The sequence below is a fragment of the Mus musculus genome, chromosome 3 (assembly GCF_000001635.26).
Source record: "Mus musculus strain C57BL/6J chromosome 3, GRCm38.p6 C57BL/6J".
NCBI lineage: Eukaryota > Metazoa > Chordata > Mammalia > Rodentia > Muridae > Mus > Mus musculus.
Window position 1 is genome coordinate 98,079,579 of NC_000069.6, and position 16,604 is coordinate 98,096,182.

The following is a 16,604-nucleotide window of genomic DNA, read 5'->3' on the forward strand; positions in this document are numbered from 1 at the left end:
CTTTCTCCATTTCCTTTTCCCCTACTTACCCATTGATGAGAAAGAACTATCTTGAAAATTATCAGCTATGAAAACTGTCTTTCTTGCTTCCTATGGTTTTGATGAAGTGTTGCTGTTTCTTAATTTGTACATGATTGGTAAATTCAATGAGTTGTAACACTAGCTAGTACAATGTCAAGGTCCCAGTTAACATTCCTTTTGGCTGAGCTACAAGGGCACTGCCACTAGCCTGCTACCTTATTCTTCACTATTTAGCCTTAGTCATGTGAGACTAAGTTAGGGAGATGATGTTTTTCTTAGGGTTTCTGTTGCTGTGGTGACACAGCATCACCAAAAGTCAATGGGGAGGAGCGGTTTATTTGGTTTATACTTCCACATCAGTGTCTGTCATCAAAGAAGGGTGGGGCTGGGACCTGAGCACAGACCTGGAGCAGAGGCTGCCGAGGGAAGCTACTCACTGGCTGCATGGTAGAGGTGTAGTCAGAAGCCTCCCTTTATCACTACTTAGGGGTGTGCTTTAGCAGTTCTACATCTTCTTGTGCACTGGCCCATTTGTAAGACTTTCATGTAATAGACAGAAATAGAAGTAATTTGATAATTTTAAAAAATGTAAATGTATGCTTCCACAGCTTTTAATTATTTCTGTCTTCTATAAGGTGATTTTTGGTTTTGTCTACTTGGTTTATACTCATTTATATGACTGTCACAACATCAGTCACTGTGCCATGGTTCAGCACAGCAAATCGGATGTAGAGTCCATAGTAGCTTGTGGTTAGGAAAGAAGAGAGCAAGGCATGATTGAAGTCTGTACCCAACAAATAGGGCATCTGCCTATCACTCTGTGGTACCCCAGGATGTAGTGTAAATAGAATGAGGAAAGCTGTAAGAGATACGTTGGGGAATGCAAATGTTTGGTCACACAGTGCTTCAAATACGTGCTCACTGGCCACTCTTCTTAGAGCTGACAGGGCTTCTCTTCTTTAATTCAGAAATTTGGTCACACAGGAAGGAAAGAAACTTAGTGACAGTGACAGAGAACCACCCCACAGGGACTTAGGGTGAGCCTAGTATTTTAGAGTTGCAGACGTGTGGAAGACAAGCCATGAAGCCTTCACATGGAGAGAGGAGCAGGAAGTTTGGAACACTGGCAGTTCTAGTCACTACCAGTGCCACCTCTCCCAAAGCCTGTGTTACTGTGGAGGACTCTTCCTGATGTGGCACTTACCAGTCCAGAAAGGCAGGCTGGGCAGGTGTGTTCAGACTCCCTACCAAATGACCGACGCTGACTCAGAGTTTGTAATGCTGTGCAGTGAACAGCTTCAGGTGGGGACGCTGTGACTCAGCTCTGCTCTTCCTACCTCAAGCTCAGTGTCTCCCCTGTGTCCTCCCACCCAAGTCACCTGTGTAGTTTTGGAATCCTCTGACCTGTTGTCCAAGAAAAAAAAAGAGAGAGACTTAAATCTTGTTGTTACAACACTGTTTTCTCCTCCAGTTTATTTGTTCATTAAAACATTTTTCTTGGGTTAGGTAAAATTTAAGTCCTTGAAGTATTTTCATTCCTTCTTAAAATTAGCGTGTGAAAGTGTGGGTTCCTTTTTCTATTTCATTTGGTTGATCTTCTCCCCATGTGCCCCTTACCCGCCTCCCCTATGTGACCCTGACTGGCCTTCCATGCTTGCCCCCAACCTGCCATTTCTTCTCACTTGCATGCTTTTAGGTCCAGTGCTCCTCCTTTAGGTCCAGTGCTCCTCCTTTAGGTCCAGTACTCCTCCTTTAGCTCCAGTGCTCCTCCTTCCCCTTCTCAGAAATGTCCGGTTTCCCTCTCTCCCTCTCTTTTCTCCCTCTTCCTTCCCTCTCATTCCCAGCTTCCTCCCTCTCTTCCCTCCAATCTCTCTCTGTCCTTTTTTTTGTGGAACTGGGGCCTATGTCCTCTAGACAAGCACTCTACCACCAAGCTCTATGTGCAGCCTCAAAGACTTAATTAATCATTGATTGATTGAGCTGTTCTTTTTAGTAATCTAGACAGGAGCTTCGGAAAATCCAATACCCTGGTGTTTGGAACCAGTTAATGGTTGTCCAAGTATACATTTGTCTTCTCTGATTTTATTTCACAGAAATGAATGTGAGGTAACTATGAACGCAAGAGGCATACTGAATGACTTTCATTGTCTAGCTGTGCTTAAGGCCAAAGAGTAGAGGACTGGGTATTTCTTGTGCAGCAGTTGCTGGGATATGCACTGAAATTGCAAAGCAGGTCTGTCCTGTGACCATGTCCTGCTAGTGAGAGCAGAACACTGTGTTGTGAGATCCTCATTGTCTTTTGTTCTTCTTTGATCAGGTTTTGAAGGGAGCACCTGTGAGCGGAATATCGACGACTGCCCCAACCACAAGTGTCAGAATGGAGGAGTTTGTGTGGATGGTGTCAATACCTACAATTGCCGCTGTCCCCCTCAGTGGACTGGTAGGTTCAGGGTAGAGTACGGCACGTGGCAGACGAAACTCTTAGCAAAGTGGGTATTGTGTTCATGTTACCATAGGATGCTTAGCTGTCAGAGTGTGTAGCCTGGCTTCAATTCCCAGGCCTTGAGTGGGACTCTCCCGTGATTCTTTGCCCACTCTGAAGTGTGTTCACAGGCACCCCTGGGCAAGAAGAGCTCTGAGCTCAGAGCTGGGACAAGCACTGTTCTGGGTTGGAGAGCAGAGCTTAGCATCTGTCAGCCTGTGGTCTGGACACAGAACGTGCTCTGTAGGTATTTGAGAGGGAAAAAAATTGTACTTTGATGCACAACAAACTGTGCATATCTTAAGAACCCAGAGCTTACGGTTTATCTTGGACAGACAGCTGTCCTTTCACAATGCCAGGGGCAATGGGCAGGGACTCTTGGTGACATCATTTCTACTATGTCTTTCTCCTTTTTTGTATCTTTTTTGCACAGTGGTTTAAAGTAAGTTTTTTCCCTACCACTGACATGAGTAGGTCAGTTGTGCTTAAATCCTTAGCCGTTTTGAAGTTTCTTGTGTTTCTTAGGTTTGTAACCCATTTTTTAAAAGGTGAGTGATCTTATGTAGGTATTTGTCTTTAGATTCTGCTCATGTTGACCTGTTTATGACTGACACAGAGATAAGTAGAAACTGGTTAAGAAATGAAGAGCTGAATAAATAGTCTTTAAGTTAATTATGTCCAGATGGTGGTACACAGTTTTAACCCCAGCACTTGGGAGGCAGAGGTGGGTAGATGTTTGTGAGTTTGAGCCAGCTGGTCTCATAGCATGTTCCAGGGCATCCATAATGGCACAGTGAAACTCTGTCCTGCCCCGGCCATCAAGTTTCTATTTGTGTACATGTGTGTGTGTGTGTGTGTGTGCATGTGCCTTCATGTGAGCACACATATGTATGTGTGTGTGTGTATGTATATATGTATGTTTGTGTATGTATGTGGGGGTGCATATGCCATAGCATCATCTGGAGGTCAGAGGACACATCCTGGTTGTGTCTTTATGCTCTCTTTTCACCATGTGTCTCCCGGGGATTGAACTCTGGACACGGCTTGTGCAACAGGAACCTTTCTTCTCTGCACTGTCTCAATGGTCTACACTGACCTTGTTTTGAAAGAAGTTGATTGGCTTAATGCGGAAGAGGGAGGAGTGAGTTAATGTGACCAGAGAAACCTGAACTATCTCCTTCAGGAAACAGCCAGGGCTCTAGGTCTCTGAAATGTATAATTATTTAGAGTGCCTCAGTACTATAGACTATGGATAGAAAAGTCTAAAGAGGATTTAAAACTTAGTGCTGTGATTGTTTTCTGGAAGAGCCCGTAATTCTACTTCTAATCCCCGTTCTTCTGAGTGCTTTCCCACAGGTCTAGAGTTGGACTTCTGCAGTTTCTTCATGACGCCCTGGTCCCGGGACATCATTCCTAACACCTCCTGACAGGTTTTCTTCTCTCTAGCTTTTACCACTCCTGTGGCACATTTTTTCAGAAACTGTTTTCTCTTCCAGCTTAGAAATTTATCAGAAAGTTAATTACATGAGAAATAGTCACTGCTAATATTGGACCTTATTCTTCTGAAGATGCAGTATACAGGGTTGGGAGAAATGCTTGCCAGCTGTGGCTCTGTTCTAACCTCTGCTTGTTCTGTGGAGTGTGATGCATAGGCATTAGGCTGCTGTCGCCAGGGCTCAGTAACTGGTGGTGTAACTTCATAACTGACTCTTCTGATGCTGCATCAGGCTGCCTGCTCTAACCTTGGTTAACCTGGAAGTGTCATGTTAGGGAAGGGTTCTCTGAGAACCAGTGTTTAACCCTGGTGTACAGGCAGTGCTTTCCTGCAATAGCGGTCTTCTATTTGGAGTGCCATTCTCCCAGTTCCTTGTGTCTGTAGAAAGGGCAGCAGAGGTCATGGAGAAGTTTCCTCAGGCAGAGTTTATTTCTGCTGATCACTGTCATGCTATGACCCTCAGCCTCTCGCTTGCCTCCTCCTTCACTCAGACCAGTTCTTTGATTTCCAATGACGAGGCTGTGTCTGTCCTTAGATGAAAATCCAAGCTCTTCCTTGGTTGTGTGAAGCACCACGCCTTGTGTCTGTCTGGTTTCTAGTCTCCGCATGCGTGTGTCAGCTCTTCTCACCCTAGCAATTCTGCCCAACAGTCCTGTCTGCACAAGCAAGCTTCCACATCCGGTCCTCAGCCAACTTCCCCTTCCTCAGGTCTCCCCTCTGTTCCTCTCCCTGCCTCACTCAGGTGCTCTCCTCCCAGGAAGCCTTCCCCTCCCTCCGTCCAGGCTGAGTGAGGCTCTTGCTCCCCTCTGGCTGCCTTTCATTTGGATGTGTCTATATAGCTGTGGAAGCATGCTGTGGTGGAGAGGTGGAGTCACAGGGGGTTGAGCCGCTGTGGCAGACATTGGTAGCTGCATTTAATGGCTGCCTTCTGCTGATGCTGAGAAGGCAGAGGTAGTTGTGTTTCCCAGGAGCCCTGTTTTTATTGCTGCTAGTGCTCTGAGCTCTACATAATTGACAGGAATGAGCAGAGCTTCAACTCACGACTTAGATGTGTCAGCATCTTAATGTGCTAATTGCATATTTTCTATTAGCGGTATAACCTATTGAGTATCCTTCTTATTAGATGATGATGATGCACAATGCATACCTAAAAGAATTAAATTATCTGCCCTTGGTAAATAAATCGTGATTGGGTTCATGTTTTAATCTAGATTTATTGAGTTTCAAATCTGTGGTCTCTTTTTTTCTGTATCAAGAGGGCTCTGTGAGGTGGCCTTTTATTTTTTATCTTTTACGGATAAAGACCATTGAAGTGCCTTTAATGCTCAAAAATTCAATTTCTGATTTCATTATTCTAGGATTTCATGATTTGTTTTCCCTTCTTGGGAACCTCACCGGTGACTCTGAGGTTAGGAGTTCACACCGCGTGAAGGGTTCATTGCCAGTGCGCTGCCTCTTGCCTGTACCTAAGAGCCTGCTGCAACTGATCATAACCCCCCTCGGCTCCCAGCTGTAGTTGAAGTCTGCGCTGCTTGGCCTGCGTTTGATAGGCAAAGAGGGCTGTACGGGACTAGTGGGAGAGGAGAGGAGGTTTCTAGCCTGCCCCAGGAGAGTGGCAGAGGTTACTTGGTAGAAGGAACCGGCATGGGTTTGCACATCCATGGGGAAATCGGGAGGTTGCCTCGTCCTTCGTGAGGACAGCAGGACAGTTTTGCTCCATAAGTGGGTTAGCAGGAAACACCACCCTTCTCGGCTCTAGACCTCCAGGTGAATAGAAGCATCTCCAGTTCGGTTCATCGTTGATTTGCAGTGAAGAGTTTCTTTTTCTTGGGCTTTGTTTATGGCCTGTTATACCCCGTGTATGTTACGTACTCTGTGGGGGTCTTGACAATCAGGGTGCAGCAGTAGGTCTTGTAGCCTTTGTGTTTCTTCAGCAGCATCAGTTATGATGAACACTCTGGAGCAATTTGTTATGATAGCTGCTAGTCATGTGCCTGAGAGAGTCTGACGTGTGACATGTCTGAATTCAGGGGTGTTGTAAGTGCTGCACAATACCTGATTTCTGAGGAGGTTGATAGGAAAAGGTTAAATATTCCATTTGGGAATGTTTAGAGATTAAGTCTCACAGTTACAGTGTTTTAGATGTATTGAGTTTGAAGGGTTAATTTCACTTTTTTTTTTAAAGTGGCTGTTAGGAGTTTTAGAAGCACCCGTGTGCATCTCTGTTGTTTCTGTGTGAGAGGTGCTGCTACAGCTTCAGGGGCTGTGCAGAGCTGGCTGCTGCTGGCCCCTCGGCTTAGGGCAGAGCAACTCTGCCTCTGGGTACTCCATGGTGAGCAAGCCAGCCTCCTTCTGACCTTGTTTGGCGGTAGCTCCTCCCCAGGGGCTGGGTGGGGCTGTTGTAGCTCAGTACAGAGCTTTTCATCTTCAGTCACTAGTGAGGGTTTTCCCAAGTCTACAGGCCCCCAGAACTAGGCAGCTCTGCTCACGTGTGTTGGGGGTGGGTTGACTGATGGAGAAAGTGAATATGCAGATATTCCTTAGGCAGGAAAGTACAGAGGGTTGGTGCAGGCTCAGCACAGTTGCATTTATTATGCAGCCGTTGTTGGACTCCTGCCTTCTTATCAGGATAGCTCTACTCTGGCAAATGTCCACGGAAGGGAAGAACTTTAAAAAGCCCCAAATTTATGAGGGCAGTGTAGATTAATGTTTTGTCTACATAGATGGTTATTTGAATTTTCTTCTTAAAGGTTCATTTCCTTCAGAATTAAAGTTGACTCTAAGCTCAACTCACAAATTCCTCTGTGTGGCTGCTTTTGGTTTTGAGTTCATTCCCAGGGCAGATGTGATTGATTTTCCTGCTCTCATTATTAATCCAGAAATGTAATTTCAACTTGGGCTTGGAACACTGCTTTGGGACACGAAGCAGAGGCAAGCAATGAAAGTTAGGTAAATTTGAGTCAATCAAGTGGACCACATCTTCTCTTCACTCTCCTATATAATAAAGGCAGTGAGCCTTCAGTGGGGGTTAGGATTGCTCTTGCTCTGGTTTCAGAAAGAACATCTGGCCTGAATTTGAGTGCTTGTGCCAGAGGTGGGCCGCGAGCTCCAGGGTTTTCGAGCAGAGTCTGTGTGCTGGAGTTTGGATGCTGAGTGAGGTGGTTCTGCTTTGGTCACTCTGATTGGTGAGTTGCCCTGGAAACACTCACCACCCTGTGTGTGTGTGTGTGTGTGTGTGTGTGTGTGTGTGTGTGAAGACTATAGGGATGGAGCGGGAACATATCTTAGGCTGAGACACTCTGTCTGAGAAGATGGGAAAACACTCCTCACACTTCACCTTCTTTGTTCACCGGTTGTTACAACTTGACCTCCAGCCCACCTTCTGGAATGCTGCCTTCCCACCCCCAGTTTTGGTTTCCTGTCAGTTGACAGATCACCCGGGTGATCACCTGAAGCATCCACATCCTAGAGGCCCCTTTACAGCTGATAGGAAGCCATGTGGGTGGAAACAGCTGCGAAGGCATGGGCTAGACCAGGAAGGCCTCCTGCCCGTGGTTCCTTATTCATATCTAGCTTGGGCCTCACTATAGGCCAGCAGTGTATTCCAGGTTTTTAAGCCCTTACGGAATGACAGTGAGGAAACTCAGAAGCAGACACCTACTGAACAACTCACAGTCCAGGGCGCTCTGTGAGTCTATAAAGAGCACAAAGCTAAGACAAGTCCTACCTTGTAAGTTTTGTCAAAAGAAGATGCAACCCTGCATGGAATCACTATAAGAGATAGAAAGCATGAACAAGACAGAGTCAGAAAGAGGTGCGGTGTGGGTTAGAATTAACACACCCAGTGAGGACTGAGAAGGCAAACCTATGCTTTGACTCTCTGATGTTGACTTTGAATTAAGTTTTCAGAAAACATTAGCAGAATAGAGGAATAGAGGCAGGTAGAGGGAGATAGAGGCGGATGAGGTAGGTAGAGACAGGCCCAGAGCCTCAGATCTAGAGTTGTTTTTATTTGGGGGGGGGGGCAGTGAGTTTTCATGAGAATCTATTACGTCTGTGAGGCAAACACTGTCCAGTGAGTAAAACAAGATTGAAGCCAGAACTGTGACAAGTGTTCAGACTGAAGAAAATGGAGGAGGAAGTTGGAATGAAGGAGGAAGTTGGTGCAGAGAAGGAAGCTAAGAAACGGGGATGGAAGAGATTGGAAGAGAGCTTTGTCTGAGGCACCACTGAGTCACAGGCTATCCCACAAGAAGGCTTCACCTGCTCACCTCTGCCTGCCTCTGCTGCAGCCTCTGCGGTACTCTGTCTGCTCCATCTGGCTTATAGGTTCAGCTTACCTGGTAGATCACTGGTCTTACTATATGTAGCACACTCCTGGGACCATTTTTAATAAGTGACAGCTCCTGGATGAGTGAGTGAAAACCAGGAGAGGCAAGAGTGACAAGATCCCACTCTCTTTTGTTGTTGTTGTTAAGAAAACCGATATGTGGGTATGTGCACAGGAGTGTATGTGCATGCGAGGGGCAGTTGCCTACAGAGTCCAGAGGTGTACGATACTCGTGTTGCTGGAGCCGCCTATGTGGGTGCTGGGACTTGAACTCAGGTGCTCTGGAAGACTAATATGTGAGCTTAACAACTGCTGTCTCTCCAGCTCTGATCACATGTATTCTTTACATGGTTGAATCATGGTCTGTGATGTGCACATAGCATATTTTTGTATGCATTGTCCGTTGATAGAAGCTTTCGTTGTCTCTGTCTCCTGACTGATGTGAATAGTACTTCAGTAAACATGGAAACAGATGTCTCCAGGATGTATTGGCTTCTTTTCCCCATATGGGATTGTGTGTGTGTGTGTGTGTGTGTGTGTGTATGTGTATGTTCCATGTGCATGCAGTGCCCATAGAGGCCAAAAGAAAGCATCGAATACCCTGGAGCTGGAGTTTCAGGTGGTTGTGAGTCACCATGTAAGTGCTGGGATTTGAACCCAGTTCCTCTGGAAGAGCAGCCAGTGCTCTTTAACTACTGAGCGGTTTCTCCCGCCCCTGGTAGTTCTGTTTTCAAACTGTGAGCAGCTTCCATCCTGATAGGCATTCCTATCAACAGGGTGTAGGAGCCCACTTTTCCCTCATCTCCACATTATAGTCAGCGTTTGCTATTGGTGTGTTTTTGATGGAGCAGCTCTTCTGGGGTGAGAGTATCTCCTGGCTCTGGTTCACCTTTCCTGCTCTCATGGGTTTTCCATTTGTAATCTGGGTTGTAAAAATTCACTTTATAGTGTAGTTATGACTTTTGAAATCTTAGTGCATCTTAATGCCTTGGGCTGTGAGTGCAGCTTTGGTGCAACACATCAGTTATACCACAGGCATCTCATGTGTGTGGCTTCTTCATCTTGGCTGAGTTTCAGTCAATTAGGTAACTGTGAGTGATGTGACGTCTTCAGGGATGCACTCTGGTAGCCATCGGGAGCTGGAAGCTCTTGGATAGGCTGTCTTCATGTGTGAAAGCATTTTGCTGGTATAGAATTCTTGGGTCTCCAGTGTAAGCTGGGATTTTAGGCATGTCTCCTTTGCATCTGGTGATGAGTCCTGGGTGGGATGTTTCTTCCTCCTTGATGGTCAGCATCACTGCTCTTGATGTTCTCCCTGTAATCTCTTGAAGGCCATCCTTCCCTCCCACAGAGCGCAGCTCCTCTCCCTTGCTATTTCAGCCTGTCTTCCTTTTCCTTTACATCTTAGGAGAACATTTATAGTTCCTTGTCTTCTGTTCTGTCCTTCACAGCCTGTGACCCTGAGTTTTATTTGCAGAGCATTTTTGTTTTCTTGTGACACACAGTTATCTCCATCCTTCCTGTCTCTTCTGCTGCTTCTCAGCCCCTTCCACTGACCCTGCTGTTCAGTGTTGTTTTAGAACCCGAGTTTGTTAGTGTCTTGAGAGCGGAGAACCAACTCTTTCTCAGTGTGCTAGTTCCTGGCAATGGATATTTTTACAGTGTGTTCTTTATCTGATCGTATGTGGCACACATCCATACTTTATATTGCAGAACCTTATAATAGCCCCATGGTGGAGTTTTCCACTCTACTCATTCTGCACAAAGTAACTACTTGTCTGTGAATAGAGAAATTCTGGGCTGTTTGGATCCCCTCACCCTGAACCTCCCTGTGAGGTGAGGGCTCTCCCGTGTCAATTGGCTTAGAAGTGAGGAGCCTAAAGAAGTGGGTATGGAGCCAACACATGGGCCTTCCAGAGGCGAGAGTGAAGCTTGGCATTACCTTCCTCTCTGGAGAAGCCTCTGTGCCAGGGGTCAGCTTCCTGAATGCCAGCTTTGGCTCAGCTCTCCACAGAGGCCAAGCCCGGCTGTGCTTTGGTGCTGTTGCATCCGGAGTTTGCCCCAGATGCACCACAGACTCTCTTGTTGCTATAGTGGCCACAGTGGCCTTCAGCTCCTCTGTGCTTTAAATTGCTGTTGACCTGGAGGGGTGAGGTGGAGTTCAGCGCATTCTTCCTGTAGCTGGGCAGGCTTTCTGAAACACAAATCGCATGTGCTGTTTCTTTCCTTAAATGCTTTGGTGGTGAGTCCTTGGTTTGGGATGGAGTTGCAGAGTGCTGCATGGAACCAGCTCTCTGCATCTCCCCACTACCCATGCACGCCTTGCAATTCAGCTGCACCCTCTGCTTCTCATTGCCTCAAGTGAGCCATGGTCCTTCTTATTCGAAGTGCGTACTCCATGTCATTCTTTGAGAAATGTTCTCCACGCCTTCTTTCCACCCACACATACACTCGTAGACAGCCTGCCCTGCCCATGTGTCCCTCGGGCTTTCATTTCCCAGTTTTGTTCTCTAGCTCTCTGTTCTCCTGAGGCAACAGGTACCCATTAAAATACTTGACACCCTGTATTATCGTTGTTTGTGTGGGATACCCACTATTTGCCTAAACGTCTACAGGGTAAAAACCAGGGCTGCTTTGTTCATGGGTAATCCCAGTACAAATAGTCCAGACATGACACAGCATGTGTGCGTGTGTGCGTGTGTGCGTGAGTGCGTGAGTGTGTGTGTGTGTGTGTGTGTGTGTGTGTGTGTGTGTGTGTGTGTGGTGAGGCAATGAATGAATAGGGAAATTAGATTTTCTGGTGTTTCTCATGCCATTTCCCCCCTGGATTCTTTGTTGAGAACGTTTGTAAATTGAGCTCACCTCTTGGAAAGATGATGTTTGGCAGTAAATGGAAAGAGCTTACAGAGATGTCTGGCATCTAGAAATAATTTAATGCATCCATTTTTACTGTTGGAGGTCAGTAATTGTGAGACGGGACCTCTCTTAGTGCACCCTTACAAAGATGACGGTGCTCTTAGGAGGACTGCAGGACTCTACTGCAGGCCGCTGTCTTGGAAGATGTCTTTAGGGATGGGGTAGACTTCAGTTAGGAAGAAAATTGTCATCGCTGCATGGATTGGTCTTAGATCTAGTGAAGTAGATTAGGACAGAGGCAAGGGGAACTTGGTGTCACATTGAGATGTCGTTTAGCAAACAGGGTAAGGGACTTGGATGAGGAGTTCCTGAGCTGATTGGTGGATGTAGATAAGGACAGAAGGAGACTGAGGAATGGACAGAATCGATACCCTCTGTTGCTGTTGGAAAAGTAAGGTTGCTATTCTATTGAGATTATGATAATAAGAGAAGACAGATCAATCACTTACTTAATAAATTAACATTCCTGGATATTATTAGCTGGGTTTTTTGCTAAGCTGTGGGGATTCAGCAATGAGGTAGATGGCTGCCATCATTTCTCTATAAGGTTTAAAGTCCTGAATTAAACAATAGTGAGAAATAATAATCTATGTATAAAATCTGATCTGTAGGGAATGGCTTGCAAGGTTAGTAGAGGGTGAGAGGAGGTCTATTAATGGGGAAAACTAATTTTGTTTTGGCAGAAAAGGTCTCTGGGGGAAGATGACATTTCAGATGTAGACTGTGAGTAAGAGTTATGTGGGGAAGGCAGGGTAAGAATGTCCCCAGGCACAGGGAACCACGTGTCCTAACGTCAAGGTGAAGGACCTCGACCACTTTGAGGTATGGACAAAGAAGTGGAGAAGCTGGTACAGAAAGCAGGACAAGTGGCGGAATCGTATCCCACCAGAGACACCATCAGAGGGCTCAGAGAAGAGGTGGCTCAATCCGGTTTATATGTTAAGATCATTCTGGAAGCTCTCTAGAAAATGGCATTGGTCATGATGTAGGAAACAAGGTTTTGAGGAGTCCTGAAGGAGATGGTGGTATGGAATTAGCTCTGTGAACTTCCCTTCTTCCTTCATACCTTAGCCACTCCCACCCTCCTAGGGAGCAGGTACTTGGGCTTCCATCAAGTGCATGTACACTGCAAAGGACTAGTTCAATCACCAGGAGTCCTGCAGGCCTGTACAGCCATATGGCTTTTCCTCTGCTCTTTAACTTGAGAAATAAACTAGAGTCTGCATAGAGAAAGTCTATAGAATAAAACTGGAGAAATGCTCTCTGTGGCCTGGACTCGAGTGATTGCGGGCGGGAAGGATGTGTCAGAGGTGAATTTACCATAGAAAGGAAGGGAACAGGGTCAGGGACAGTCTAACTAAACTTTATGCTTCTTGTGTGGGGATTATTGTCAAGATGTGTGTTGACTCTTAATGTGCTTGAATATTAAGAGTCAAAATATTCCCTGCAGACCTTGAAGTCCACAGATTGGGGGGGGGGCGGGGGGGCGAGGCATATTCAGAGCTCAGGTCTCTGTTTCCCTGAGTGGCCTCCCGATCTCTCATCCCATCTTGTAACTCCAAGTCAGAGAGATGTTTTTTGTGTGGTGCATTGAGAAGTACCCTGGCCTGTTATAGTTGCTAAATGTTTTTTGTGTTAATGGACTGTGGCTCATTTGGCATGGCCCAACTCTTACAAACCCAGTGTAGGGCCTTATTTACAAATGGTGGGCTGGTGCTGTCTTCACCTGCAACCCTGCTGAGCTCTCTTCCGAGCTTCTCAATCCTTGCTGTCCCTCAGGAGTCAGCTCAGATTCCTTTCCCATTCTGAAAGTTGACTTCTGTAGCAGTCTGTCAGTCCCACCCTTTTAAGCACATATTTCCATTTTGAATCTGTGTTTCTAGTTCTTCTGTAAAGAGCTATTCACAGTTGGGCAGGTTAGCATACTTCTCTGGCCCTACTCCTCATCTCGAGCATAATTGGATTTGTTGCTGTCTAAAGTCTGTTTTTCCACCAACCCCAAGTGTATCTGGCATACCTTCTGAAGCAGATGGTAGATCCAGACCCTCTCCTTGTGAAACCTGTAGCCTAATGGGAGGAGGGATGAGAGTCGTGGGATAAAGTCCAGCTCTGCCAGATTCCAGGACAGATGACTGGAACAGTGGCAGTGGTGAGTCTCCGGGAGATGGGCATGTAGAGGTATGGCTGAGTCACAAGCAACGTCTGAGGGATGGTGAGTAGCTAACCCTGCAATTGGAAGGGGTAGAGAGCATAGGATGTGCGGAGCCCTGCCATAGGAAAAAAACCCAGCATTAGATGAGCTGCCAGAAGCTGTTGTTGGTCAGAGAAGATGTCTGAAGGGGAGGGCTAGTCTTGTGTGACGTACAGGGACAAGCCAGAAAGTTTTCGGTAGCTTCAGCTGGTGTCCGTGTTTAGAGTATCTGCCAGCTGCAGACTGGTGAGTGTGATGTCTCAGACCAAATGGATCAGGGCCCCCTGTGACTGTGTTAGAAAGACAAGCCCTACTCTTTTCCTTCTGCCCGAGGGAGTCGGAGAGGGCCTGAGCAGCCCATTGCTCTGGTCCCAAGGTTAAGTGGTGGCAGCCTGCAGCATCTCCAAGTGAAAATTACTACGAGGTGATTATTGTCCTCTGAAGACTTGCCTCACTGAACTCTGCAGTCTACTCAGGGAGTTCACAGCGTGGTTTGTGTTGACCCAGATGACAGGGTTGCCAAGACCGGGGCCGGGCAACAACACAAGTCTCCCTTCCCACCGCACACTTTGATTTGCTAGGTAGCTCAGGACTTAGTATTCTCCCTCTCTTCCTGCTAAGCATCACTTGTCCTTGCCCTCCCTGTATTCACAGATGATTTACTGTCAATCATGTCTTCCCCCAACTGTTCTTTACCTGTTACATCAAGTCCAGAGTTCATATTCAAATTTAAAGTCTTAAACCATCTCTGGCCTTTTAAATCTCCAGTAGGAGAGTACACCGCATTCATTTGCTGTCTTCTAGACCTGCCTGTGTTGGGTCTTTCTTCTGAAGTAAGCCTCCTTCCTCCCACAAAGGCAAGCACTGTGTTCCTGAGGGGAACGAGAAAAGTCGAATGAGCAGAGAGCATGCACCCAGTGTCCTTTGAGTGCCGAATTTTCCCATCCTAATCTCTCCTGACCTCTGCTCTGCTGCCTTCACTAGGATGGTCTTTATCTCAGACAGCTGCGCCTTCTCACTGGACTTTAGGAACTGGGGGCAGGGATGAAGATGTAGCTGAGAGGTAGAGCATTTACTTAGCATGTGCAAGGTGCTGGGTTCAATTCCCTGGTACTGCCACAGAAGCCCCTGGGCTGGGGGAGGGGCTGGGGTTTAGAGTTGGCATGGTAACGGTTTTGGTGACAGCGCTCCCTGAGCTTGGGAAGCTTCCTTGATGCTGAACCCCCCCCCCCCCCCCACTGTGGGCTTCTTTCTGCCTGGGTTTTCTCCTGCTCAAAGCAGATGTGGACACGAAGTGTGGTATCCTAGGAAACGTCTTTTGGAAGTTTTGGAGCAAGGGGTTGTAGTAACTACCCAGGCTACCGTTTTCAGCATCTTTGACCATAGAGCTTGGTGACAGACTTGTATGAGGGAGAGGGAAAGAACTATCAGAAAGGAGTCTAGGAGGTTCTTGTTCTACAACCTAAGAGAAAAATGATGTGGTTTGCAGAAAATCACTTCTAAGCTGGGGTGTCCTTAGCTGTCTGTTTTTGTGTCTAGCAGTGTCAAATGGACATATAGATGCAGCCTCATTGAAGCAGCCGTGAGCTGCCCACCCCTCAAGCATGTTTCCATTTCAGGCAGTGCATTGCTGCTGTAAGTTCCCCCTAATCCAGCAGAGTGACTCATGGCCTTGGTCTTCACATCCCACCCCCACCCCATCCCTGCCACCCCATCTCAGCCCACCCCCACCCCTACGCCACCCCCTGCATGCCTGTGCCCTTGGAAAGATGCAGCCTGTAGCGCTGGTCCGATCCTGTCCGACTCACACCACGAGTCTGTGTTAAGTTTAGTGCAAGGTGGACCAGTTACAGTCCCAGCTTCCCTGCCCTTGCTGCCTGCCAGTGACTCCTCTGAGCCCGTTGTTCAGTTACAAATGACATGGTTTGGGTGGCAGCTCACAATGTCTGCTTCATTGTAGACAATCCAGCTATTACTATCGTTTCCCAGGAGTGTCAGGTTTCTTTCCCAAGGAAATATTATTTTACCTACTTTTTATTTCTTACTCAGTCTCTCTTACGATAGTATGTATAAAGTATATTTTTAAACACAACAGTGTCTCATACCCAGATTTATCTCAGGGCCTCACTAAAGAATGGTGACACGGACCATGCTAGCATTCCACACGTCAGGGAGGTTCAGGGGCAGCACAGCCGACTGTGTTAGTGTAAGTGCAATGGCTAGACTCAGCAATTACCCAGGTTACAACAGCTCTTTACCTACTTTGTGGTCATGTATTTATTTCTCAGCCCCGCCTGAATCCTAATAACACAGCTGTCATTCTTTGAAGTAGCATTTTTGCTAGAAGCGTAAGGGAGCAAATGTTTTGTACCGAATGACGTCATCTATCCTGGGGTGGGTGTTTGCACTCTGAGCTCTTCAGCCTTCGATCTGTTGCCCGCTCTCTCTCTCTCTCTCTCTCTCTCTCTCTCTCTCCTTTACTCAGCTCCTCCTCCCTTCATTCTCTACACCTTCCATCTTCTCTCCTCTCCCTCCCTCCTCTCCCCTCCCTTCATCACTTCCTCCTTCCCCTTCTTCCTTAGTCATTCACTCCTTCAATCTTTCAGCACGTTGCTTACCACCTCACTCATTCACCCCATCACTCACTCACCCTATCATTCATTCACCCCATCATTCATTCACCCCATCATTCATTCGCTCACTCACTCATTCATTGCTTTTCTCTTTCACTCGTTAGCCCCCTTACTCCCTCCCTTCTCAATTAGTCTGGCTGGAGTCATTGATACTTCTGGTAGCAATCGGTAGAACCTCCTTTCAGATCAAGAAGCTTGCTGTACACCGAGAGCCTGCTCAGAACTGTGTGCTGATGGGTGGGCTCCCAGCCAGCTTCTCAGGAGTGACAGGAGCCAGTAGTCTTAGTGCTGTGATGATAGTCTACTTTGCTCTACACTTTACCATTTCCCTGCAGACCAGCCTTAGCCAGTCAGTCCTGTGGCAGGGTGGTTTCAGTCCAATAATGGAAAGAGACACAGTGATGTAACTTGGATTGGATGCCATCCTGCATCCAGCAGTAGGGCTAGATCATGGTAGTCATATGCATTCTCTCAGAGGCCCTGCAAGTGAAGCAAGGGGAGGAACAGGAAGGTCTCTTAGGGGAGACCCCAAACAT

The 16,604-nt window shown here is 46.9% G+C and overlaps 1 protein-coding gene across 1 annotated transcript in view; it reads left to right on the top strand.

Annotated features, from left to right (window-relative positions):
• The window catches only part of Notch2 (notch 2), a 136,830-nt gene that overhangs the window by 66,041 nt on the left and 54,185 nt on the right, over positions 1 to 16,604 (top strand). Inside the window, exon 5 of the mRNA NM_010928.2 lies at positions 2,339 to 2,461. Coding sequence (NP_035058.2) covers positions 2,339 to 2,461 — 123 coding nt within the window. The remainder of the gene's footprint in view (positions 1 to 2,338; positions 2,462 to 16,604) is intronic.